This window comes from Zonotrichia leucophrys, chromosome 3, assembly GCF_028769735.1.
Source record: "Zonotrichia leucophrys gambelii isolate GWCS_2022_RI chromosome 3, RI_Zleu_2.0, whole genome shotgun sequence".
Taxonomy (NCBI): Eukaryota; Metazoa; Chordata; class Aves; order Passeriformes; family Passerellidae; genus Zonotrichia; species Zonotrichia leucophrys.
The window spans coordinates 37,177,656-37,205,011 of record NC_088172.1 but is presented as its reverse complement, the minus strand read 5'-3'; the positions used below and the strand labels follow the sequence as shown (position 1 = coordinate 37,205,011).

Here is a 27,356-nt window from a genome sequence, read left to right as displayed (position 1 = left end):
TATTGTACCAAAATGTCTTCTGTGATTTCCCTGCATTCCTTCTAGCATAGAGTTTCACTTCCATTAAAATACACCTCTTTTTCTCTAGACAGAGTTGAATCTCCCCTGACAGTAAACTGCAGTCATGAACTGGGCTGCTGTACCTGCAACAGTGACCATTGCCCCATGTGACGCCATGTGCGATGCTTTGGGAATTCTGAACTCTTATGGATAAGTCCTCAGGAAACTACACAAAATTCTGATTTCAGGAGAATGAAGGAGGACATTCATTAAGTCATTGATTGGATTTCCTGAGTAATTTTCTGAACTAAGTGAATTACCAACATTTTAAATTTACTTCTTCAAGTAATAGATAGAAATTTTGAGCTTGAGTAATTAGATTCAAAGTAAAATTAAAGAGTCTTGAAGGGCTAAAGCTGTGCCTTTTTGATAAACAAGTTAGTGCACCAGAAAAAGGTAAATTAAATTTCACCGAATTTCTGCTCTTTAACCCTACAGAGCTCTTCTGGGACTGAAACGCAGCATAATCTTTTGGACTATTTTATATTTGAATGAATTGGAGAGGTCAGAGCATGTGTTCTACATTGCTGTGGAATGAGCAATCAAATGGTTGTGTCCAGAATTTACGCCATGTTATCCACTTAGTCTGCCTAAATAGTAGGAGAGATTTTAGCTTTAACAATCCATCTCTTTTCCCTGTATTCATCCTAAACTGATGGCCTTTGTGTTGACTTTTTAAAAGCAGAAGAGATCACATCCCTACAAAAAGTGTTGAAGTAATTCCACCTTAGGAAAAAAAAAAAGACATTTCAGAACTATTGAAAAATGTGTTTAAAGGGTGTGGAATCACTTGCATGTGCATTTGTCACCTGCAAGTAATGGGTCATCCCCTGGGCAATACCCAGTCATGGGGATACTGGAGGAGCAGAAAACAGCACTTTGGAAGATGCTGATGCAGAGTAGAAAATAAAAATACAATGGAAGTTTGTTTTCTCTCAATGTGTGGTTGCTCCTGCTCATCACGAGGAACCAGGCTTCTCAAAAACCTGTTGAGGAGTGGAACACAGTGGGAAGAGAGATTATGAAAAGGCTGCCTTTGGTATCTTTTGGATTTGCTGTTTTCAAGCACTAATTCTGACAATTCTTTATTCTCTTCCCTCATCTCTGAACCTTTTTAAAATGGAGCTCAGCCGTCAAATGAGAAGAGAAGCAGTTGAGAGCACTTCATTTTTCATCTAACTTCCTCTCTCCTCAGACTTACATCTCAGAAACGTCAGCACTGGTCAGGCAGAAAGGCAGCAATGAGAATGAAGACAGCTTGGATAGTTTTTGCTGCTCTTATGCTGGCAGACTGCATGATTTTCTGGAAAATCAGTTCACTGTTGCCATTTTCCCCTTACATAAAACAGTAGGGAATAAATTTAACAGGAGATGTTGATTGCTTTCAAATTTTCTGATGAAAAGTGCTACATAAGAGCTAGACACTGTATCATTTCATGAATACTACTGAATCCGTAATAATTTTTCTTCCTCTGTCGTTTTGGGATGCAGAGGAAAATTGCCTGGTTTCCTCGTTTCTCATTTCTTTCCCCAGTGCTCAGGACCCCAGGCCACTGATGTTAAGCAGGAGATACTTTTCATAGATCAGATTAAGGGTTGGTGAGGTAACAGAGCCTCATGCAAGCATCCCACTGTGCTCTTGAAACTGGAATTTCATTCCTGGTGGTGATCTGTATAGCCTTACATTACCTGAAAAGTATTTTTATATGTATTTGGAAATAAGAGGGGTAATATTAATACTAAATTCTCACTAACATATAATGTTCAATATGTGACTAAATGGTATTTAACATAACAACTGTTTAGAAGAATCTTTATTATGTCATTCTCCTGAGATGTTTTATAAACTCTTAGAGGAAGAGATACAATTGTTCACAAATATTTCACCAAGCTTGTGTTAAGCCAGTTAAAATTGCCTTGGAGAGTAGAGTTGCACTAAAAAGAGGGAGGAGAGGTGGAAAAAAGAAACCCCAAAACAGGGTCCTGCTCAGTCTAGAGTTTCAGGCAAGAGAGGAAAAGGTCTAGTTATCCAGAGCCAGCTGCATTGTTAAAAGTTCATACTATCACTTTGACATTTAGAGTAGGACTCTGTGTCTTTGTAAATTCCTCTTCGTATTACCAGTGTAGGTCTCTGAGCTCAGACCATTTCACAAACCATAACATTTTTGAGTGAGTGATTGATCTGTATTATGTGTCCTAGCCATCAGAAGAATCTTGGGATGTTGCTTGTATAAACTGTAATACAATCTGATCCTGGGCATTTAGTTACAGGCTTTCATAGACCTATTGGCGATACTCAGTCCTCCTGGATTTGGGAATAAGGCTTATCTGATACCTTAAAAAAAGGGGGGGTGGGGGTGGTGAGGGTTGTTGTTAAAAAAAAAAAAAAAAAAGAGCCCCTCATTTTCTCTGTACCCCCCCTTAAATAACTCAACACATCTGGTAACACTGTAGGATCATTGTCCTTTCAGTTCCTTCAAAGCTCATATTGCTACAATATTTCTTCGGTGTCTAGTTTCCTAAAGGGCAATGTGATTTCTTTTTTTTCAGGCTGTTTTTGTAGGTCTTGCAAATTAACCCATATGCATTGCAAGAAAAAACATGACTTTTAATCAGCACCATTTCTAAAGTTAGCGCTTGCTGTGTGTATATGAATATGTATATGAACCAGTGTTTAAAAAAAAGAAAACACAACCTTTCTGCTAGTACTCAAAACTAGCATACAAATGTGGTTTTATTATCAAATAAAGCATGCCTAAATGTTAGAATATCTTTCTGTTAGGGCTTTTATCATTTGACTTCTTGTCTTCAGTTACAAGAATGATAAAAATTGAAACTAAATCTTTTAATTCAATAAGAACTACATTGAATTTTAGGAAGCAAAAAGAGGAATCAGATACAGACTCATATGCATAGGAAATTAAACATTCAAGAAATTAAAACTTTGTGAGCAACCAGAGGTAGCCTTAAGGTGTGCTTATTTGAAATGCCTGCATTTAATTTTACAATAAATCTGAGTATTTTGTTCCAATTAAGACAGTTCATGTGCACAACTTAAATTTTTACAGTAGTTCCAGGGAGACCGTGGACTACTTGTTTTACATTCTGGATCAAGTTCAGATTTTTAGGCTTCGCTTGAATAAAATAAAAAGCCTGAACCCTGAAGATAATACAGATTGATAAATCTGATTTAAACATTCCCGTGTTGCAGACTTTCAGTGTATGTGGTACAGCTGAGCCTCGGGCCATGCACTAAATACATCCACAGTGCATTCCCATGGCACCTGAATACCAAATGATCACGTTTGAAAGGTTACCTTTCTATGGATTCTGACTTTTCTGTATTAGCCATGAAGATTAGAATTTTAACAGCTCCCAAGGAGAGGTATTGTGAAGTATTTACTTGGCAGGAAAAAAACAAAACAAAACAAAGCCCAGATGAGGTACTGTCTCATATTCATGAACTGGGATTTATTAGTTCTGTGAACGTCCTTGTGAGAATACACTCTATAGTTCACACTGTAGGAAAAACAAGTCTTGTTTTTCATTTATATTAACTTAAAACTTTGATAGAAGAGTTACTGTAGTAGAGGTTTTAGCAGAGACATATCACAGAATATATCTCAGTAAATCCTGAAGTCTTTCACAATTAGCTTTCTTCGTGGTTTATCTCTCTGGAAATCTGGCAGTAGCTTTGCTAGTCAATTTGGTGATAATTAAAGATGTAAGGCTTTTTCTCCTTTTCTTTTACAGGTTGTGGAACTCATTTCAAGTGCTATTGGTGACTTAGTTCAAGGGATATATTATGAAAACTCAAAATCATCTGAGGTAAGAATTTCACTAGATTTATGTACCCTAGGCATTTGATGATATTAATGTGTGACTACTGTAAATACGATGACTTTCTCACCTGTTTAAAAGGAGGGAGAAGGCACAAGAGTTGTTAGTCCTGGTGTGTTTCAGCAGTAGCATCATTATGACACCTGTAAGCTCTGATAGATGTTTCTAGAAGTGCTCAAGGAGGAATTATTTTGTTTTTGTGAGTGCTTAATAGAATACTGTCACGTGTCATTACCAGGAGCTCTAGGCACATCTTACTGCAGGCTTTCCAAATGCTTCTAGAGGTTCCTAGCCAAGGTTCTGTTAGAGGTATTCATTACAATGTTGTCTACATCATTAATGTTTTCATATCAAACCTGTTGTTTCCAAGCCCAAAGAGGTTTACAGAATGCTTCTTCCTGAATTTATGACATGTCCTTTCTTCTGAGTTTTGTCCTGGAGTGGTAGGAATGTAGCCCTGTGTTCTTCTCCATCAGAAGTCACTGTGCACGTATTTTCTGGTGTTAGCATGGGCCAAGATAATAACAGCCAGCATTTCACAGCAAATAATATTGCATATATTCTGTGTTATTGTTCAGCAGGCACAGTAATGAAAATTGGTCAAATCAGATGTAGGTATTTTTATCTTTACTAGAATATTTAAGGGAATTTCTAGAGACCATTCTTGAGTAGGCTTGCATGTTAGAGCAAAGAGTTTTTTTCATTTTCATTTTTTCATTTACTTTCAAACTAGAAATTTTAAAATTTTTTTTACTTTATTGCATGTCTTAACACATACGATAAAATTAGTAATTTAAAGTTGCCATGACCTCTAGAGGTTTTATCATAGCAAGTTTTCAGTCACTGATGAGCACTGTGTATATGTGAGTATCGATCTGAAGTCCACTGAGGTAGATAGATTCACTTCTAGTGGCGTTGTCTCACGTGCCTTGGAGACTTGAATCTTATGCTTCAGCAGGTGTTGTGTACTGAAATTGCAGCTCTAGTTCACTATTGCTGTGTTGTCATATGTAACAAAATTGATAGCATGGTGAAATGCTGCTCTCTTGGGCTGCTGCTGCAGCAGATGCCTGCCCTGATGCCTCTGCCCCAAGCAAACCACAGTGGGCAGGTGGAGAGTGTCACTGCACAACAGCTCTGTGTTCTGGAGGGTGCTGCTCCCCTGGACACACTCTGTCTCTCCTGCTCTGCAACAGCAAAGCCATGTCACTAAAACAAACTTTGCTGAGGTTTATCTATTATTTTGACTGAAGTCAGGGAAGGGAATGATCACGCTGCTGGGCTGAGTGAGAGCCTCCAGCAGGACAGCAGTAATGGCACACTCAGGAGCTGCCCACAGCTCCTGGGATGCATGGAAAGTATGGCATGCCTGGCATGTCCTTTGGCAGCTCTCAGGAGTGGATCCTGGGTGGAGGCATGGCAGGAGGGCAGCATTGGGAACTTGGTGGTGCTTCTGCACCTGCTGTATTTAACCTGTGTATAAACTGACCTCAGCCTTCAGTGTTGCTCCCGAGGACCATACTCAGGCTTATATGTTAAAATAGATGACATCTTTGAGGTTTTTGCCAAGAATAGTTGAAATGTTGTTTTCCATATTCCAACAGGTTTCTAAATACAAGTAGATTTTACGTATATTTAGAAAACACTAATCTACTTCTACTTTTTCATGTGTAGAGGTAAAACTCTTCAGATTAATCTCAGCAATGAAACTGCATTTTCTTGAAACCATGGCCTCTCAGTAAGTGAAAAATGTTGTGGACTCATTTGGGTTCCTGCCACTGCAGAAAATCTTTATCTTTTCTTCCTTAATCATTCTTTTTCTATTTTCTGTTGCCTTACTGAAGTCCTCCACATGTGTGGATTGCAAGGGGAAGTGTGAGATAAACTAAGCGCAGCTGCATGACATTTACCCTGCCCTGGCCCAGTTACAAATAGCAAAGACTTATTTTGTTTCAGTGACTATTTCTGTCTAAGGAGAGTTGCAAGTACACTGTACCCTTCCTAAGGGGAACCCAGTTAACTCAAAACACAATTAGTGTGGTGGTGTAATAGAGACACTTACATGACAGTGCCTGAAGTTCAGCCTTTATAATGGGTAGTGTGTGGCTGCTGATGAAGACCTACAGCAAGTTGTGGCATCTGCTTTAATTTTTTCTGTCTAGTTCTCTGAGAAATTTAGTTCCATGTTGTGTTGAGACATATCCCTGCTGCTCTCCTCACCCTGTTCTGCTGAGGCAGTGTCCCATGCATGTTCTGAACATTTCTTTAGCAAAGACTAGTTCAGTTGTTAGTCTGTCGTATTATTTGTGTCCTTTGTGCATCTTCCCTCCTTCCCTAATTGCAATTTGATTGAAACAAAATTATGAACTGCATTTCCCAGATGTAAGACAAATGCTTTAATCTGCTCCACAACTAAATCTCAAATGTCAAACATCTTTTTCTTTTTAGGAATAGAGCAGAGGGATGCTAGTAGTGGTATTTTCATTGCTGGGAATTTCCTAAATTTGGAAAAGCAGAAGGATGTCTTCTCACCTTGGTTTTTTTTTCCCTGAGGCAAGAAAACTGTAGTTCATATGTTAAATGTCCTTAATGCAGTTGTTTTAAAGCTCTTTAGTTTAAAGCTCTTTAGTAAAATAAAGTAACTTAGCACCAAGTTGTTTTGAACTTTGCTGAATGTCTACCTGAATGGTAGACGAAAATATCTCTGCAGTTAACCTTTCTTTTCTGAGACCCTAAGTTCATGTTTACAAAAAAAAAAGTTTCAGTCTTCTTCATTTGGATAACCCAGTAGGAAAGTTCAAAGAATTATTTGACCTAACAAGACTGACCTTGTTTACTCCTGAATACATATAGTGGATAAAATTATTCGACAGCTCCATTACCACTGTTTTTCCTCTGCACAGCCACGTGCAATCCTACAGCTGTCCCATTTTAGTACATTGTTTGATCATGCTTTATCTTTTCTACATAGGTAAATCATTAGATCTGTGTAAAACCAGGAAAGAAAAAGCAAATATTTAACTTTTTATGGTTATTTGAAGTGACGATACAAACTATGAAGTGTAGGCTTTGACACATCCTGAAGGTTAAGGCTTGTCACTCATGTTCAAAGTAACAAACAGCTGCTGTGGTTTAAGATATTGCATTAACAATATTAAGCTCATATGTTGGACTATAACCTGGAGCTGAAAGGGATGATATGATAAACTATTGCAGTTTTCTGCAATATCCTCTCTCAGCCCAAAATTCTGCAAGTGAAGGACATTCTTCCCAGTTCCCATTTGCCTTCCCTAAATGTGGGTCTAATTTGGGAGTAAAGATTTTGCCTTAGTGAGTGCAAAGTTGAAAATTGTCTAGTCTGGTCTTCAGTTGTGATTGTGGTTATCTGTTTTTAACAAAAAACCCCCATTGCTCTGAGTCTCTGTTTCCAGCTTTGAGGAGGCTGAAGGTTTCTAAGATGTTTGCTAACTCAGAGGTTATTGTCATATCTATAAAGCCACTCTGTTTTAATATTCGAGATCATTTAACAAATACTGAGGGGGGGTTACTTTAATATTCCTGTCAATTCACTTGACAGATGTAAGAGATACAAGGAAGCTCAAGGTCAAACAGCAGAATCAAGAGAGGGACTTCAGTGTGTTGGCTCTTGTGCTTAACCTTCCAGAATGCTCTTGTAATCTTAAAGCATGAGGGACTTTGAGGGGAAATAACTTGGTTGGGTTTTGGGGATTTTTTTCTTGTTGTCAGAATATGTAGCTGATGATAAATGTGCATTAGCAAAGCTCATTATAGTGTCAACATGGGGCTATTATCTTAGACAGGACCATTCCCAACATGTTCCACTGTTAGGAATTTTTTATGCAATTTTGTGAAAGTTGTGCATACCTAATATGTTAAACAAGTTTAAAAAATAAAGGCCTTAGTAGCAAGTACTTGTATCAAACAGTGAATTAACAGGTATTTATTTTAGACCACAGTAGGGTTTTTAATGAAAGTTAGTTTATTTTCTGGAAAAGGATGGGCTAAATGCAGTGTGCTCTGCCAATGCTTCTTCGATGTTTGGTTCCTGGCCCTGTGTTGGGAGTTTGGCTGACTAGAGACTGGAAAAGTACAAAGCCATGGCTAATTCCAAGTCCTGCACCTGCTAGATAGTGTGTCCTTGGGCCTAGCTGTAGTATGATAACAAATAGTGAAAGAGACATGAGAAAAGAGAGATGTAACCCCTAAGGAATGAGAAAGAGTTAATGGTATAGTTTAACCAATAGATTGCTTGGCTTACAGAATATTCATAAGCTTATTATTTGCTGTATAAGTGTTTGATGCTTTCTTCAATAAACTGGACTGGACCTGTGATGAACCACCTGGTGTCCTGGTTCCCTTCCTTCGACAGCCCTGCTTTGAGGAGTAATGTTTTGAGTACTGCACATGTCCATCAACTGTCTGCTATGAGTCTGTACTATAAGTAATGGATTTGTTTATTATTTTACTATAGGAAGTAAATCAAATGTATTTTGAGTTATGTAAACCACCTTTTAGCAAGGCAGCAGAGAGCCAGAGCTTTCACTTTTTTTTAAACAAATGTTTTTGTTGCAAGACTAAACATAAAATATGGAATTTGAGTAAAGAGCATCTGTGAAAAGAATAGGAAAATGTGTTTGGGGGAAAAAGAGCATAGCTAGAAAGAAGGCCAATGTTACTTATTTACTGCTTTTGTTCTTTTAAATACTAAGTTTTTCCAGAGAGATTTAAAAGTAACAGTTGTGAAGAGATATTTATCTTTATGATAAGTTTACAAACTTTTCTTCGAAAACCAGGTGTTGTTTTTTTACAGTGTCATGATAAAAGTAGTCAGTAGCTTGCTTTATTGACCCATTTGCAGACACCCTTGTTCCTCCAAAGGCAGTGAAGATGGGTATTAATAGACCAATAAAACATGCCCTGTCATGTTCAGCAAGCATGAATACATCTGCTGAAAGCTCATGTGAACCATGTGTGAAATGTTTTACAGGGTCTTGCTGCTGGTAGAGTGATTCATGGTTGCACTGGATTTTATTTATGTAAAATAGAAGTTCTTGAACTACTTAATTTTAAACTTTGAATATGCAATGTAAAATTATTTCTATGTGTTTCTGTGGATTATTTGCCCATTGAGAACTGAATTAATGTTTGATATAGATGATTCAGACATTTGGATCATTTTGTGCAGCAGCAGATGGTTAAAAAGAGCTGCCATGGTATGGAAATAAATGATGGGCTGTGTTACAAACTATAGCTGAAGTTTAGAGTCTCTGACTTCTGCTCCTTCTTGGTTTTGCAAATGGGTTTTTGCACTTTTAAGACATGTTTTTCATTCATATTTCTGTAGTACGTTTTCAGCTGAGCCTCATATAAAAATCTTCTTTGGTGAGATAAATCAAACTGTGTTATTGTAAGTGTTGCTTTTGTACTGGGGATCCTTGGTGCTGTCACTGAGAGCTGCCCTTCTTGTTGGTTATGATCACATATTTTAGTCCCAGTTAAATTTTCTAGGAGTTTCACTGAGAGCTGCCCTTCTTGTTGGTTATGATCACATATTTTAGTCCCAGTTAAATTTTCTAGGAGTTTTTTGTTTCCTGAGGTGATTGTTTTAAACGCAGTTTAAATCATGGAAATAGTTTAATAAAATAGATTCTCAACTAGACAATTTCTAACAAAGCAGTAGCTGACCTTGCCAATAGAAAAATGGGAGCGCCCTCAGCTGTTCTTCATTTCCCATTGGAAGTGATGATTGACAGAACTGTATTTGGATATTTTCCCTGTGCACTCATGCTGACATTGTGCAAACTGTCTCTGGAGATGGCTGTTTTCTTCCAGTGATGGTGGGGGGTTCAGCTCTCTTCATCCTCCACTTCCTGCCCCGCTGACAGCATCAGGGGTGCTTGTGATCTGCACCCATTTCTTGGTGATAGAATTTATGAATGAGGTCACTCCACAGGCATTGCTTAATGCCTGAGCACTGTCACCTACAACTAGAATTCGTTTGACTTTAGAGAGGTTTTTATAAGAAAGTCTTACGAGTCTTCTGGGCCAGCTAATGTCCACTTCTATACCCACTGCTGACAAAAGAAAACAAAGCTTATAAAGCAGGGAAAATTTCTCTAGAAGCAGTAAGAGCCATCGTGATATCAGATTTTACAGCCTTGCAATCTAGAAGTAGTTTGGGTTTTCCCTTGATGTTTTTAAAATAGTGTTTAGATATTGTCCTACATAGCCTTGTAAGAATGTGGTGTGGTTGGCAGACACTTTATGTATAACATGAGAGTTAAGCTTGGGAAAAAATGTCATTGTTGGAAAATTTTGCTGAAGAAAGTATGTGTCTGCCTCTGTCTTAAGCAGCAAAAGCTTTAGGGGTCTGTGGTCATAAGAAATTCTTTAATTAAAATCAGCTATATTCAGGCATGCAAGTTCATAGACCAAAGCACATCCATATGGACATAATACCTTTTTACGACTGGCTTGTTTCTGTAGCCCAGAGATTTACAATACTTATGTTTTTAAGATTTCAATCTTCAAATATGCGTTCAATTCTTGTGGGTTTTTTGAAGTTAGATGCTCATTTTAGGTGCTTGAAGCTTTTACATAATGTTAATGTAGTGGACAGTAACTTTCTGTTAATGAAATTGAAACTTGTTCAGGAATATAATTTTGTAACAAATCATAGAATTAATTTTCTTGTATACATTGAATTGCAGTGACTGCTTAAGCTTCTTCAGTTCCTTCAGTTGATATTGGATAATGTTTGCACTTCTCTTGCTGCTCAAAGGCTACAGAAAGCAATCCTTTTCAATTTATGGGTCTTCTGAAATATTTTTTAACTTCAAAATTGTTTCAGGATACCTTTCTAGAGTACTTTTTTCTTATTTGATGTAAAACAAACTATTATAAAAATCACTGCCAATTTTCAGTATCATCCAGTGAATTTTAGTAAGTACTGTTTTTTCACTGAGCAGATTGGTTGTTAAGGAAAAGATTGTGTTTCGTCTTCCAACAGCTCCTGATTTTAAATTTAAAATAAATTGACCTATATCTAAATGGAAAAAAAGAGACTTGATATATGGGAAACTACTTGAATTAAATGCTCATTTTGACATTTTGCCAGTCATGGGAATTTGCACATGCTCTGGGCTGAGTTAAAATATTAAAACAAAAATACAGAAACAGAGGAAAGTTTAGGCTTGACTTTGTAAGTTGTCATATGCATAATAGCAAACATGTGGTTTCGCTGTTCTTCACTTTCCTTGTATAACTTAATAGTATGTCTGAAAGCAAAGGCATTTTGATACAGCTCTGTGTTACTTGGCATTGCAGAATTCTCCTACTTTTTCCATTAGTCTCAAATTATCCTCTCCCTTGTAACACAGCACTTCTGGGTGATATCCATAAGGGAGGAAAATTAGAGCTGAACGGATGGATTCTATTTCATTTGTTACTGATTTCATGACAGATAATACCTTGCTAGAAAACTATAGGGTCACACAGAATTACTTCTTGCTCATTTCTTAGTAATTTAATTGACATCACTTTGAGGGAAAAGGTTTGTTGTATAAGAGGGGTTTTTATATTACTCTGTTGAAGAATATTTTTTGGCTTAATGTACATTACAGATTCAGCTGAACTGAGAAATTACAAAATTTTGAACATTTTTGTGCTTTATTTTTTTTTCTGTATCTTCTCATTACTGATTTTTTTTTTTCTAAGCAAAACAGCTGTCATCTTTTCTGGTTTTGGGGTTTCCCCCCCCCCTTCTTAGAGAGTACCTAAAGGCATGTCAGTATGTGAGACAGATTAAAGTAGTGTCTAGCTTTGAAGACATGAATGAATTAGTAGCATATTAACACCTTATGAGTCAAAGGAGTGGCAACTGAATTTGGATTTTGGGAGAAAGTATTTGGTTTGTGTTAATTAAAACACTGTGGAAAGTTATCCAAATAAATACGTTGCATACAAAAGATTTTTAGACAGGTTGAGCATCTCTGACCTTACAGTAAAGGAGGTAAAGTTCAGTAGAGGCATAACTGACGGGCCTCTATCAGCCCCTGATAATTAATTCCTGACACTTCTAAATTGCAACTTTAGTTATTTTTTAATACTTTCAGTTGCTCCTCACTCTTAATATGGAAGCAGAAGAGGTACAAGTCCTCTCTCACAGCCCTTCATTTTTTCAGTGCAGTCTATAAGAATTTTCAACACCTGTTACAATTAGTTTTTTTCCTGACTACAAAGGAAAAATTGTAGGGACTTCTCAAGTTTGTTTGGGATTGTTGGTTCGTAGTAACTGGGAGGGGGCTGAAGTGCAGATGGACTCTGGGGAGGGGAGGAGTTGCTTTTTGGTTTTGTTTTGGAATTTTGGTTGTGGGTTTTTTTTCCTCCCCAGTCCCTTGTGAGGGCTATAGTTTGCTGTTAATGTTCAGTGTGATGATACAGTAATTAAAAAAAAATATATATATATATTGAATCTTGACAGTTCCACATATTTTGCATTGCCTTTTGACAGGAAAATGGAAAAGGTTTTTGTTTGAAACTGCCAATATATTTATTCTGATACTTTCCTCTATTCCTCTATTTCCTAATTAATTTGGCACATGGCACCCAGAGTTTGGTTTGTTTTGTTATGTACTACACGGTACTCACACGTGCCACACTATTAACTTCTGTGAGCTGACACGTGCAGTTTTTGGTGTTTTCATGTTAGCCTTTGTTTCATTTTCAGGAGAACTGCCTCACAGATGACATTGGCATATCTAGGTGGAAGGAGCAGGTTTTCCTCAGGCACAGTGCCTTGCTGGCCAAGAGCTGCCAGGCTGCAATGGAGCTAGCAAAGCACAGCGCTGAGATCCAGGACATGGCATTCCAGTATGGGAAGCATATGTCTATGAGTCATAAGGTACACCTTTTCCTTTTGTTCTGGGAGCTTAAATACAGAAGGAAGGGCTTGTAAGATGTGCTGCTTGTGAGCTCTGTCATATACGGCATGACTTATGCTGTAGATTTTAGCCAGCAGGTGAGTGTTGAGAAATTTGACTGCTTTATGGAGTGAGATGTTTGCAGAAGCTGTTGGTATGAACAGAGCTTGTGAATTACCAAAATCACACTCCTGGCAATGGAGCTCATTACATTAAAGGCTCTGTTAACTTCCTTCTAGCACATCTTTCTGCAGCAGCTTAAAACTTTACTTTTTCTGCTCCTTCATTACCCCTAAACCCACTGTCCCATTAACGGGAGTTGCAGGAGGAAACATGTAATAGAACATGTTGAATTGGAAGGGATCCACAAGGATCATCGAGTCCAACTCCCAGCCCTGCACAGGACCATCCCCAAGAGTCACCATGTGCCTGAGAGCATTGTCCAAACACTTCTGAACTCTCTCAGGCTTGGTGCTGTGACAATTTCCCTGGGGACCCTATTCCAGTAGCAAACCACTCCCTGGGTGATATTTTCTAATATCCAGCCTAACCCTCCCCTGGCACAACTTCAGACCATTCCCTTGGGTCCTGTCACTGGTCACCACAGAGAAGGGATCAGTGCTTGCTGCTCCTCTTCTCCTCACAAGGATGTTGACGACTGCAATGAGGTCTCCTCTCAGTCTCCTCCAGGCTGAACAGACCAAGTGACCTCAGCCACTCCTCATACAGCTTCCCCTCAAGGCCCTTCATTGTCTTTGTAGCCTCCTTTGGACACTCTGATAATTTAATGCCTTTCTTATATTGTGGTGCCCAAAACTGCTCACAGGACATGAGATGAGGCCACCCCAATGCAGAGCAGAGCAGAGCAGGACAATCCCCTCCCTTGCCTGGCTGGTGATTCTGAGCCTGGTGCCCCTAGGACACCACTGCCCTCCTGGCTGCCAGGGCACTGCTGACTCATGTTCCACTTGTCATCGACCAGGATCTCCAGGACCCTTTCTGCAGCGCTGCTTTCCAGCATCTCATTGCTCAGTCTGTACATAATGTGTTGGCTCTTGGCTGCCACCATGCAGAGATTTGTGCTGTGAGGCTCAATTGCCCATGCAGCAGCATGGACTGAGCCATATCCCCTCTGAATAACCTGCTGTGGAGGGAAGTTCCATAGAGGGCAGATGGAAGATAAGGAGGGAGGTCACCATATCTGAACAGGAACATCCTACACCTCTACAGCAGTAGGACTTCCTGGACAAGGTCTCTGACCTCCACTAGAAGACATTGAGTCTGCAGCTAGAGTTAGCCCAGAGGAAAACACAGATCTGCTTCTGCTGTATTGCATCACTTGTGAGGTTAGATGTAGCTAGAGACAGGCAGACAGACCTCCCATCTGCTTCAGCTGAGTTGATTTATGCAGTTTCTAGTTCCTACAGGAGAAGGAAGTGGTTTTATAAAGCACAATTTTACTGCCACAGGAATGCCACTATATGCTATTACTAGGTATAATTTTACCAGTAAATTACTTGAAGTGCAGTTATATCCTTAATATTTTGTATATGCTTTAATATTAATATATTCACCATTGACACATAGTTGTGTATTAAGGATTGCATAATTTTCATAGAAAGCTCCTAGCTATGTAGCATTTGCTTTGTTAGAAGAAAGGTCATACTGTATCTGCTTCCTCAGGTACTCAAAAGTAGACTGTAGTACTCTGCACAGATTAAAACCTGATCTTCTTCCCACCAAAGACTGGATGATTCTCTCCTTTATATTTTTTCTGTTTCTTGCCACTCCACAGTCTCCTACCTGGCTGTGTCCCATGGCTTGCCCACCTCTGCGAGCTGTCCTTTATCTGTGTCTTTGCAGACTCTCTTGCTTCTCTTTACCACATCTTTCCACCACTGCAAGGCTTTCAACATCTTTCTTTCCCTCCCCCAAACTTGAAAAAGTGCAACCAGAGTACAAGTGTCAAAGTAGGAAGTGGTGAGTAGGTGTAGAACCAGGATGTGGACCTCAATTTGAGGAGTGGGTGGATACGTATAGACTGTTCCTGGGAACTGAATTGTGTGTGTTCTTCTTTTCCAGCTACATTCAGACCTGCAGCCATTTGTTAAAGAAACTTCTAGTGACACCATGGCCTTCAGTTTGAATTCTGCTCCTGCAATCCTTCATCAGGAATTCCGTGGAAGGGAGGCATGGCTTAAACAGATTAGAGAGGTAAAATAAAGCACTGTTTAGAATTTCCTGGTTTTGCCATTTGTTTATTTCCTCCTACCTGTACTTTCAGTCTGCACAGGAACTTAGAAATTGACAAGAGGTTTCCCTATGCTCTGCAGTGCTTAATACTTCTCTCATCCACACTTTAAACAAGGGGAAATGTAGGAACCTGACAGTCAAGCTCTGTCAGACTTTTGTATATCAGTGTAACAGGCAGATTCATTTGTGTGGAGCATATGTGCCTTCCTCTGCACTGCTTGTGCAGTCCCATGTCTTAGTAAAGCTACTTTCACTGGCAGCTTAAAGCAGAGAACTTCAACCATCACTGTGGTTGAAAGGTAGGCATGCATTTCCTTCTGCCAAAATTATGCTGGAGTAGTAATTTTCAATGGAAGGGGAAAGATCTTTGGGGCTTGTCTTTCTGACCATCACAAAATAGTTTTTAGATCTAGCTGTCTGATACTCTTGTTGTTAATTCCCTTATTTACCTATTTTTTTCCTCTAATTTTTACATGAGGAAGACAATAAGAATAAAATAACTATGTGGTAACTGTCATGTACCGCAGTAGGATTCAAGTCCATGAATAGTTCCCTGGATGTTGCTGAAGCACAAATAGATAACTGTAGAAGACAGCAAGAAGGGAAAGGGGGAGGAGGAAGCACCAAAATGGCCAAAATTAAGCATTCTGTTGAGTTCCCTCATCAGTTGGACATGTTTTGTCTGTCTAAACAACAGTGATGACTGCCACTTGGAAATTCATGCTTGTTGTTATACAGTTTGTTAGAAAGGCTGCTGCCTTCAATAAGAAACTGTCTCTGTGCAAGCAAATTCATTCAAGATGTGCTTGCTGATGGCTCCTTTCTCTGCTGGTTTGAAAGCAGGAATCAGGTGCAGGATGTGGAATATAAACCTCTGCCTAGTTGTGTTCTAACTTGCCTTCACATACTGCAAGCAAGAGGCATGGTCTCTTCCGCCTCTTCAGATTTTGGGAGGTGTATGCAGAATCTACAGTCCTACAGTGGTATAGAGTGGGGGGATCTTAAAATGCAGCAGTCCTATTGTCACTTTGAAATTAGAGACTAGTAGTTCATAAAGCATTATGAGGTTTTTTGGAACTCAACAGTCTCAACACAAGGCTCATATGCGAGTTGAATGTAAATGGATTTGGATTATTGCAGTTGGAGAATAATGGCATTTCCACAGCACAGTGTATAAAAGCATTGAAACAATTTCCCATCTGCAGAATCTAGAGGAGGTTGCAGGACTCCAGGAGTGCCGTCTGTCTGCTTACTAAATTCTCGTACCAAAAATGGGCATTATGGAAACAATGAAGCAGTTCTGTGTGAAAAGGGTGGGGGTGCCAAGTGACATGCACTATGCAAAAGTATTTGCTATCTACTAGGACTGCTGTACTTAATACATTTATTTATTATACACACACTTTATACATGGTATTTACTATGCTACCACTACTACCAACTACAATATAGAACACCTAGTCCAGGAGCCTTTCTTGACGTGTGCTGGTTTAGAGAGGAAAGTTATCTTTGATTAACTACATGCTCTTTGAGATACCACCCACAGTCACTTCCACTATGTGACATTCAGTGTAGGCCAAGCTCTCAAACCAGACACTTCCTCACGGTGCCCGTGCTCATAGGGGTGCACTCCTAAGCCACCCTCTCATGCAATGTCATTTGTATGGTTTTAATAGGTAAAGAACATGCAGTGCACTCAGGCCCTGTCAGAAGCTTAACCAGTTGAGCAAGTCTGATGTAAAAGGTTAAAAAACCATCTGTGTGTCTGAGATGAGGTTCAGAAAAAGTTAGCCAAAGTACTACTGTGAGGATAAAAAAGGAAAAAAAGAACGGTGCAGTTGTAGTAAAGAAGGCTTAGGAGACAGATTGTGTGAGGTTGCTGCCTGGAGGAGCTCAAGAGCCATTGACTTTAATGCTTGACAGGAGCAGATCATGAGAAAGTATTCTTGCTGTTAGTAATGAGGATAAGCACAGGAGGAGGCACACTGAGCACACCTTTCCTGCTACTGCTGCAGCTGAAAAGCATCTTCCTCAAACACTTTGTCAGATTCTCTGCTGCAGTGTGAATCTGCATATAGGCAATCACTTGTTAAGGAACATGTTTCTGGTGCTCTAATATACAATATAACTACTAGATATATTTTGAAGCAGCTGTAAGATCCAATCAGGTGAATAAAAATTGTCAAATCAAATAAGATGGGAATATACAAATAAGGAAGCAGTAATTGGCAGTGGTTTTGCTACTCCCAAATGCTATCAGGCTGTCTTCTTAACATGCATTCTAGAAAAGCTGGCTCCTAAGATTAAAGAGAGAAGCAAAGGGGTTTTGTGGATCAGTCCCCTTTATCCTTCAGAGGAATCAGTTCTGTTATCTACTGTTCTCCTTCATGTTCAGTTTGTTTAGTCTCTCATCAGTTCTTTTCTCTATGTTATATTTCCTCCTTTACAAAGATTAATTCATTTTTTAAAGTGTGGGCCAGCTTGGCAGCGTCTCTTTGAAGCTATGCTTGCCACACAGTGTTCCTCTTCAGTGCAGGTCTCAGCTCTTCTCATTGTCCCAGCTGGTCTGCTCCTTTGGGCTGATCTCTGAAGTCCCCACAGAGGACATGGAGAGGTACTGGTCCTAATCTACATCTTTTCAGGAGACACATTGCAGAAGAATTGAGGTTTGAGGTCTTCCCTTGAGGAAGCTGGAGAGAAAGAAACAGATTTTTTTTTTTCTCTCAATAATCTGGAAAGAGAAGAGCTGGAGTTAGATGAAGTGACAATGGCACATCCAGATCAGGTCTCAGGGAAGGGTTTTCAGGTTGGTTAAGTGCTAATGATCTGGTTCTGTCAGAGCACGAATGAGAAAGACATCTTCTACATCATTCTGTGACAGAAATCAGAAAGTTGGACAGCATATTTGCTTGCATCTGGGCAAGAAGAAATTTAAAAATTGTTTGTATTTCTTTCTGAATATATTAGGAGTTACAGGTTGATTTATTTATCTCACTTGCTCAAAAGGTGATGCTGATACGTAAATCAAAAGCACTTCCAGCCTGGTCACAGCTCTGACAGGGTCCAACAGCCCTTTTGGGGGCTCTAGACTATTGCCTCATGCAAGACAGTGTAGGTATACAGAGAGTTCTCTTTAAAGAAAGTAAATCCTGTTATTGCTGATAGGAAGTAGAGTTTATTACAGAATCTCATGGGAGAGATTAATTAATGCAAACAGCAAGATTTCTTAAGACCAAAACATTTTGGATTCACCAAATGTTTAACTACAAGTCATAATAAAAAAAGCCTAAAAATTACACTGAGTATCTGCAGCTCTCATCTGAAACAGAGCCATGTTGTGTAAGCTGGTAACACATTTGGTTGTATTTTAGGGTTTTCTGTATCAGATTCCTAAAGAAAGTAAGTAATGTTCAAAGTAGTAGCTCATTTAATTGCATTCTTTATTCTTGCAACTCTGGTTTGTAGTATGTAGTGTCTGATAAAAAATCTCTTTCTTTTTAAGGCACAAGGAAAAGGAAACATTGTGGACTATAAGAAGGTTGGTAAATCACATTTATATCTCATTTTTAATATTTAAAAAGTATTTTTGAGAATATTCATGACAGCTGAGAGAAACTTCCTTATTAAAGCTAGGTTGTAAGTTGTATGTGTGTATATGAAGGGAGGGAGAATGGCTCCTGCAATTTCTTGATTTTAAAAAGCCATTAATAGACAGCTGCACTGTAACTATACAATGTAGCTATTTAATAATAGTAATTTAATAGTATATCTAATAATAGTAATTTAATAATGTAGTTATTGAATAATTATTTTTACTGTCATTTCTCCCATTTGCTCCCCAAACTCAATTTTCAAACCAGCCTTCTGATGGCTTTTGTGGTTTTTTTTCCTGGAGTCGTTTGCAGGTTAGATCCTATCAGTGATCACTCTCTATTGGTAGGGTACATTTTTTTTAATCTCTCCTTAGTTCCGCGCCATCTATTAAAAAATACACAAATGCAATAATTTGGTTTCTTCCAGTCCCCATTACAACTTCTAACTTCACAGCACTGTATTTGCTACTTGTCTATAATAAAAGGAGACCTGAACTAAGGAGCTTTACTGGAAGTAGCTGGGACACCTTGAAACTCTCAAAGGGCTGCAGGAGATGGCTGAAAGGTTCCCCTGGTTAAATACGGCAGCACAGCACATGTGTGATGGAGAGAGATGGCAGTGTCCCAAGCTCACTGAGCATGAGCCTGACTTGTTCCGAGTCTTAACCAGATCATGAAGTCCAGTCAGTTATCTCCAGCATCAGTGGAGAAATAATATATAAATTACTGAGCCATGTGCATGATTGAGAATTGCTTCTTGAAGTAGGGCCTGAAGAGTGTTACAGCTCTGACTGATTGCTGCTTATATGGAAGGCTAACACACAAGTATGGATCAGATCATTGTAATTATTCTGTATTAACAAAAATTGCTATTTGGATTATTTAAAAGCCTCTCTGCCCTTCCTTCCTTTTAGAATAGCAGAGGGATCTCAACTTACTTTGCCGTTTAAAATCATTATGCTTTTAGGTTGCTCTCTACACCAGTCACATTTATAGCAGTTTTCTTTCTTCTAAATCACCACTGAGGGCACCAGACTTATTCTTCAGATGTCTTGGGGACCACTCCTGTGAATATTTAACCTAGGTTACTTTTGCAAGTCCAGAACAAGTTTTCTCCTTTTAATTGTTATAATTGTGATCCACACTTGTAATTTCCATAAATCCACACAGTGTAATTTCCATACTTTGGGAAAAAAAGGCAAAGGGGAAAGAAAAACATCTAAATTTGCTTTACTAAATCAAACATTTGTCAGACTATTCTACATTTTGACTGAAATTATTTCAGATCTTGTATCCTTCACATGAAGTTAAAAAACTTATATTATGCTTCAGCTACTTGGACACTTGAATAAAAGGTAAAGAAAGAGAGAAGGCCCTTCAAGTTTTGTATTTTGAGCAATTGACTTCTGCAGGAAAGCACATTATTTTTGGTGGCTTTAGGTAATTATCTCTTGCACAAGCACAGATATTATAAAGTGAATGGATATGAAAAATTGTGCATGATTTTTGTGAGTTCAAACAACTTCTAGTTTGTTTTTTTTTTAAGAGGTCAGTTGCAAAAGCCTAGGCTATCATGTCCCTCTTTTCTGTGTTAGTTGGTTTAAAGTAAAAGTGGTCATTAGTAATATCTATGCTAAATGAACTCAGGAACCTGCAGCTGTCTCCAGCAGAACGACTTGATCAGCATATGCACCCAGCCAGTTAGAGGGCATGATGTGCTGTACAAACCAGTATTTAGTTTTTTGCTTTTTGCTGGGTTGTCTTTCTTCTTCCATCACCACAGGCAGTGCTTTGCACATTTCTCAGTCTTTTTTTCTCAGCATCACAGTCCCTTCTTATCTTTCTATTCAGTTGATACAGTTACTTTAATATTTGTGATCAAATCTCGGAGCTTGTGTCTCTTTGAGCCTTCAAAATATCTCCTCTTTAGTTTTGTAAAAGCAAAGATCACCAAAACTAGCTGTAGAACTTTTGAAAATTTTGATTATTTTTCTTCTCTTAGTTTTTATTATGAACTTCAGTGTGCCACTCAATTGAGATAAAAATATTATTCCTTTAGTTAAACTCATAAATATGCGTATACAAAAGTTGTTAGCCTACTTAAGAAAGTTTTACCTTGCTTGCTGCACTTTCAATTAAAATAATGAAAGTAAATTTGAGAAATTGAGATCCATACATTTAACATGCCTTCTTAAAAAGTGAAGGTTTTATTTCAAGTTTGAGACTGCTTAAGAATTCTGAATTGTTCTTTTGATGCATGTTATATTAAAATGGAACCCCTGATTTTTTTCACTGACAAAAAATACCTGCATCATACTAGCAAGTTTGGTGAGGTCTCTGACACAAATGTGAAAAGCTTTCTATTAATTTGATTAAGTCTGAGACTACCAGGTCAATAAAGTCACTATATTTTGCAAAGTTTTTAGGGATTTTTCATCCCAGGTTTGTTGAATCTTTTTATTAGAAAGATTTTTTATATTGTCTGTGTTCTGAATATATGTTTTCTCACATTAGTATCTGAGGGTTTGATTCTCACTCTGTTTTTTCCTATGCTATCACACTGCATCCAGGCAAATTATTGATCCATCGTTGTGGTGTTTGAAAGTCTCTGAAAGAGGTGAAAAAATTGTTTCAGCTGTTTTTTTTTTTTGTGGTGTTTCTCAGATAACAAAAGAGAAAGTAAGGGACAAATTCATGTAATTGAAAGAAACAGCAACTTTCCCGTCCCCCTCATTTGTATGTGGCAAAAATCTCAGACTTCTTAAAATCAAAAAGCTTTTATCTATGTTACGCATACCTTGTGTGCAAGATAAGCTGTGTAATTCTCAAACAACAACTGAGATTCTCAATGTAATTGTTACCACTTGATAATACTGATTAAAATCTCTCTGCTAAAGCTGAGGCCTTAATGCTTGGCATCATACAGACTTGTTAAAGGAGTGTAACAAAGGCCCAACTAGTAGCAGAAATGAGTAAGCTAGGAGTAATTCTTGTTTTCTGGCCAAGGCTCTAGAAAAATTATAATACTAAATAAAGAAATAAATCTTGTATTTTGCAGCCAATTACTGTGCTATGCAATGATTTGTCACTTTTCTAAATGCAATATTCAGAAAAGCTAAATTAAGTCAAGTGAGAGAGGATGTAGCAAAACTTTTTTTTTTTTTTTGTATCCCTGTCCATTTGCTCTGCTGTCTGTTATAGAGGCCTTTCATCCATACTGGCTTGGAAAGTATGGCATAGTCTGGCATGGCATGCTATGACATACTTTCTTGGTTTGTGTATGAAATATTACATCAACACCAGGAGCTGAGTTTGTACCGTGCTGGAAGGCGTGAGTCAGGATGGGGCAGATCCAGCTGTTCATACACTGCATGGCACTGAAGTCTTGACTTCCCAGATGGTGGGAAAGAGAAGAAAAATGGGAAAGGTCACATTTGGCTACAAGGAGGTTTCTCAGTGGTAGCCTGCTGCCATGCTGCTAATAAATAACAATGACACAGTGCCAGCCAGAGGTGCCAGCCAGAGGTGCCAGCCAGAGGTGCAGGCTGCGGGTCTGCTGCCCCATGGGGTAAGGCACAGTCATCCCATGGCTTTGTTAGCATGCCAGGCAGTCATCGTGGGACTGTAGGCCACAGGCTGCTCACCCTCTTGCTCCTGACATGCAGCAAAGGGTTAAAAACAGAGCGTTGCTGTGTGTAGATGCTTATGACCCTCTTGGTTTTGCATGAAGATTTGTCGTGTTTGTTTTGGAGCAAACACTGCCATTAGCTCCTTTTGTTACATATAATAAAAAACACAGTATAGTCAGTCAATGGGGCTTTTCAGATGTGTTAGTAGTATTTCAAAAGCATCCAATGTGATTCAGATAAAGCAATTTTCTTATTTTTTGGAATTAATATCTGAATTATCAAGGTGCACATCCAGTACCAACAATCAGTTGCATCTTTGTAATCAGTGGGTATTTTCCCACTTCTTTGGGGTATAAATCCAGCATAACTTTTGTTTCATTAAAGCAAATAATTTGTTTTAACATAAATATTAAGTTGATTGCTTGTGTGTGCTAAGATGACAATTAACAAACACTGTTTATATTAGGGGAATTTAAGAAAATTATGCTTTTGGGTGAAGAGTCTTCACAACCACCATTGTTTAGATTTAAAAACTGGTGGGTCTTGTTAAGTTCATTGTGAAAGACATAGAAAGGCTTTGGTGTCCCTTCCAAAATAATAAAGAATGTGTACAATCAATCAGTGTCTCGGGATGGCTTGTAATTTTTTTGACAGAGTATTTTAAGAGCGTGTGTAGCAGCAATGTTCCCTGTAAACAGGCCTTCTTTCCTCTCCTGTTGGGGTTGACCCTCCCCACATTTGGTCTCATCCTATATGTAGTGTGGTTTTCAGTTTGAAGTAAAAAGAATTTTTTTCTATTTGTCAGATGAATAAAGAAAAGAAATTCTACTTTATTAATGGGGGCTTTTGCAGAGCATTTGGGCCCTTTGAAGATGCATTTCTTTACCTTTTGTACAGAAAAGTTTCTCAGGAAATATTTGATAAATACTGCCCCGGTTTCAGCTGGCATATCATGCTGCATATAGCAAACAAAAGATTTTTTTAAAAATAAATTTATGTCTATGCTATGAAGTGATGCAAATAAATGATTGTGCAGTGTATTTTTGAGAAGGAAGAGCTCAACCCTATGTCCAGCTGCAAGAATGGATGCTGAAACATTCCAAAGTACTTCTTTAGAAAACAAAGAAAAAATTTGACAAAATTGATCTACTACCTATGAAATATGTTGATACTTTTTTAAGGTTAACATTTCAGCGGTCTAAAACACCAGTGCTTATTAAGCGTGCTGCTCCCACAAAAGGGAAAACAAATTTAGGAAAGCCAGTGCAGAACACTGCAGGCATTTTGAGCATTATTCTGTCACTCAGCCACAGATCAATTTAGGTTTTGGTGTTTCTTTTTTTTTCAGCAAGTACTGTGTGCTTCAGAAATGTAAAATGTTTTAGCTTGCTTCAGGATCAGAGAGAATGTGTGATATTCAAAGATTTCAGTAGATAACAAATTATCTGGTTTAGGATCATCCTTTTAAAACAACAACAAAAATATCTGAAGTTACTTTTGAGATTTTGCCACTGAAATAATTAATCGGAAATAATTAATAATCGGAAATAATGAATCCTAGGTTGGACTAAGAAAAAAAAATCAGGAATTTCAGTGCTGTCTTTCTCCCTTTGCATATAAAGTCTATTAGAGCCAAAATATTCACCACGTATTCAGTGAGTCTTCCCACCCCTCCCCATCCTGCTCCCGATTTGTTGCTCCCTACAGATAGCACTGTGTGAAAGGAATCTTCTTTCCTTTGGCTCTTGAAGCAGAAATGTCTCAGCAGAGAAGATTTGAAATTAGTTGACTTTGTACTTGAACACCTGCTTAGTTTTTGACTCCTTTAGTTCTTCAGTCTCCAAAATCCAGCAGTTCCTAGCTTTCCTCTCTGACCTCTTGCTGCCCTCAGACCAGCTGTTCTGTCCAGCAGCAATCCAGAGCACTTGGTCTGAAAGGCAAATCCTTCACTTTTGTGGTGTGGATGAGAAGCCCTCTCTTTGCCCTTTTAAAACAAACAGACTGAGAAACATGGTACTTTGAAGTCTCTTCACAGAATCATACAGTACTGGAAGCTGGAAGGGATCTCTGGGGGATGTCTGGTCCAGCCTCTCGCTCAAAGCAGAGCCAGTGTGGGTTTGCTCAGTTAAGTTCTGAGTATCTGCAAGGGCACAGATTGCAGAACAGTGCAGATACATGGTGGAGGAGATCACATCTCATCTGAGCCTCAGCTTGGCTGTGCTATTGCAAGACTATTCTTTAAGCTGAATTTAAATAACCAAAACCCAGTTGGTGATTTTTTCAGAGTCTTGGCACTTCTGGAATGAAGTAAGGCTTTAATGCCAATGGTCTGAACAAAAGCTTAAAAGCAAAAATGCAGTATTCCAGCATATCTAGCAGTTCAAATGGAGAAAAGTGTAGCTAAGCAATCTGTGTTTTGACTTGTATTCAGTTTTAATTACTGAATATCATTTTGAAGAAGGTTGTGTGAATTAAATTGTTCCTACAAGTGGAAATACGCACAAAATTAAATATGCCATATAAGTGGAGACTAAAAGAGCAGATTCTTATATTTAGAAGAAATCAATGAGGCAGCTTAAATAAAGTTTATAAAGTAAAAAATCAAAGCAGTAAATTCTGCTTTTCTGTTCATTTGCTGTAAAAATCAGCTGCTCCTATCCAGATTTAAAAATAATGCATCTATACTGGATACATTAATTTTTTTTCTTGTGTCCTTAGTTTGTAAAGTTCATGACATAAAATTATTGAAGCTCAAAATCTGAGAGACAGTCTGAAAACATAACTGTAATATAACCAAGAGTACAACTAAAATCTTAAATTAGGGGACTTTTGCATACAGCAGAGCTGCTGAAGCCTGGTTTGTCAGAGTTAGTTCCTGTATTTCTTTTAGAACTTTCCCACTACAAAAAGCCATATTTGTACTTCTTTTTTCCCTTTTACAACCCCTGCTGAGATAGACCTAGTGTGTAGTCTGGTTAGTTCAGACTGCTTTGCCTCTATCTATGCCTCTTTGAGCTGACCAGCTGCTTCTGCAAAGGGAATACAAACCAGGTACGTTTTGAGGCCTATGAATGGTTATGAGGGAGGATCTCTAACTGAAAAGCTGTCCATGTAAGCAGGTATTTTCCATTTTGAGGTTCCTTGAACTTTGCTGGGAAACACTCAACAGCGGATTATTCTGATTTTTGTGTAGTGATTCCTCTGCCTATAGTTTGACACGAGCTTTGTGATTGTATTGGCTTCAAAGCAGTGCATGTGTCTGAGGGCTTGCACAAGACAGGCGTGTAAAGGGATTGTGTCCTTGTGTTAGGATTCTCCCCCTTTCCAGGCTCTGCTCTTTCAACTCAGTCATGGTACATATATGTGAGCATATATATGCCTAAGCTAAGCTTCTCTGGCTTTTCACCAATTTGAACACTTTCTAGGAGCTATTTTCTTTCCTGTTTACATCTCAGTGTATACTTCCATGAGTACTAGAAGTTATGCTAATCCTTTGTAATAAGCTTTAGCAAATCAGCAGAGTTTGCTTCAAGATGTGTGGGGTTCCCACAAGGTTGTGCCTCAGAGAAGAGGAAGGGACACCTTTGCACGCTGCTAGAGCACCTCATCTCACCTATCCTCACCTTTGCTGCAGAGCCCTGGAAATATGGCTGATTCCCACTCATTAGAAGACATGTTGAATTAGCTGTGTGATGCATTTATGCCTCGGGGCAAGTTCCTTTCCAGCACACAGTGCAGGAAGATTCCAACTGAAGAGGAGAATAAAATTTTTATGAACTGGGACTTGAACACTCAAGTGCTGTAATATGCTTTCAGCTAATTTCATCTTTAAATACAGATAATGAATCCACTTTCAGATAAGAAGCATCAATCATTCTGTATGAATGCAAGTATGTATAGAAAATGGGTGACTTACAATTTGGTCATATCTAGGATTTTTTTTAAGATAGGTATATATGTATATATATATATATATATATATGTATATTATTTAAACTGGATAGGTAAGGTCATAGTCATGTATTTTTTAAAATAATTTGGGCACTGAGCTGTGAAAACATTGATGAAAAACATGACTTAGGAAACCCTGTATAGTTTGTTACTGTAGGTACCTGTATCCAAGAAAAGTCTTTTTTTAAAAAAAGCTGGTGCAATGATGTTAGACAGTTGTGAAAGCTGTGTAGGGCATGTTAAAGATCATGAAATGCTGTAATGCTTTTGGAAAAATCAAATCCCAAAGATCCACCTCGCCTTTGTTCCCAGGCTCTTGGATGAGGCATCAGGCTGGAGTTGGTCTGGGAACACCTGTATTTTAGAGTAGAAAATGTAATAGTGTTTCATGACAGTCTCCTGATGCTGTTCAAAAAGAAAATACTAATTAAAAATAAAAAAAGCCTTTAATAAAAGCTGTTTAGAGTTCTGCTAAGTTCAGGTATGGGTAAAATAACATGCTTTATTTTGTCAATTTTGTCTGTATTATTTCAGAGGAAATTTAACCCATCATTTACCCAAGATTTTAGGTGCCAGATCTTTCCAGCAACTTGCTATGAGATGTCAGTTATTCCGTGAAAGTATTTTCTTTCTCCTATGGTGTATCGCCAAGCCTTTGTCAAATTCCCTGGCCTTATTGATAAGATGGACTTCGCATGAGTACAGTATGATAGTTTACCACATTTTACTGACAAAATTTGCTTTTGTCCACTATGAGCAATGTAATCACATGATCTATAAATAGAAACCCCTATTACAAAATACAGTCATTCCACCTGTGTCGTCCTATGCTGGTTTCTGAAAGCAGGGGATGGAATGGGTGTTCACAAAATGCAGATTTTCACTGCAGAAAACAGGAGTGTGAGCAAATGGCTGGTTTGCCAGTTCTGAACAAAAGCTCTCAAGCACTGGCTGAGGTATCAAATGTTCAGATATTTAAAAGTTTAATTTTATTTCTTTTAGTTTAAGCGTGCCCTTTGGAGAGCCAGCATCTTTCATGTGCTGAAGTTACGGGTGGTGTAGTTTACATTACACATTACACACAGTTT

The 27,356-nt window shown here is 38.4% G+C and overlaps 1 protein-coding gene across 3 annotated transcripts in view; it reads left to right on the top strand.

Annotated features, from left to right (window-relative positions):
- Nucleotides 1–27,356, top strand: part of PDSS2 (decaprenyl diphosphate synthase subunit 2) — a 128,412-nt gene that overhangs the window by 97,728 nt on the left and 3,328 nt on the right. For 2 of the 3 annotated variants that reach the window (XM_064707832.1, XM_064707830.1), the window contains 4 exons: nt 3,814–3,888; nt 12,650–12,823; nt 14,925–15,056; nt 18,598–18,633. In XM_064707832.1, coding sequence (XP_064563902.1) covers nt 3,814–3,888; nt 12,650–12,823; nt 14,925–15,056; nt 18,598–18,633 — 417 coding nt within the window. Of the gene's footprint in view, nt 1–3,813; nt 3,889–12,649; nt 12,824–14,924; nt 15,057–18,597; nt 18,634–21,258; nt 21,349–27,356 lie in introns of those variants that run through there. The other variant, XM_064707831.1, reaches the window with a different exon arrangement.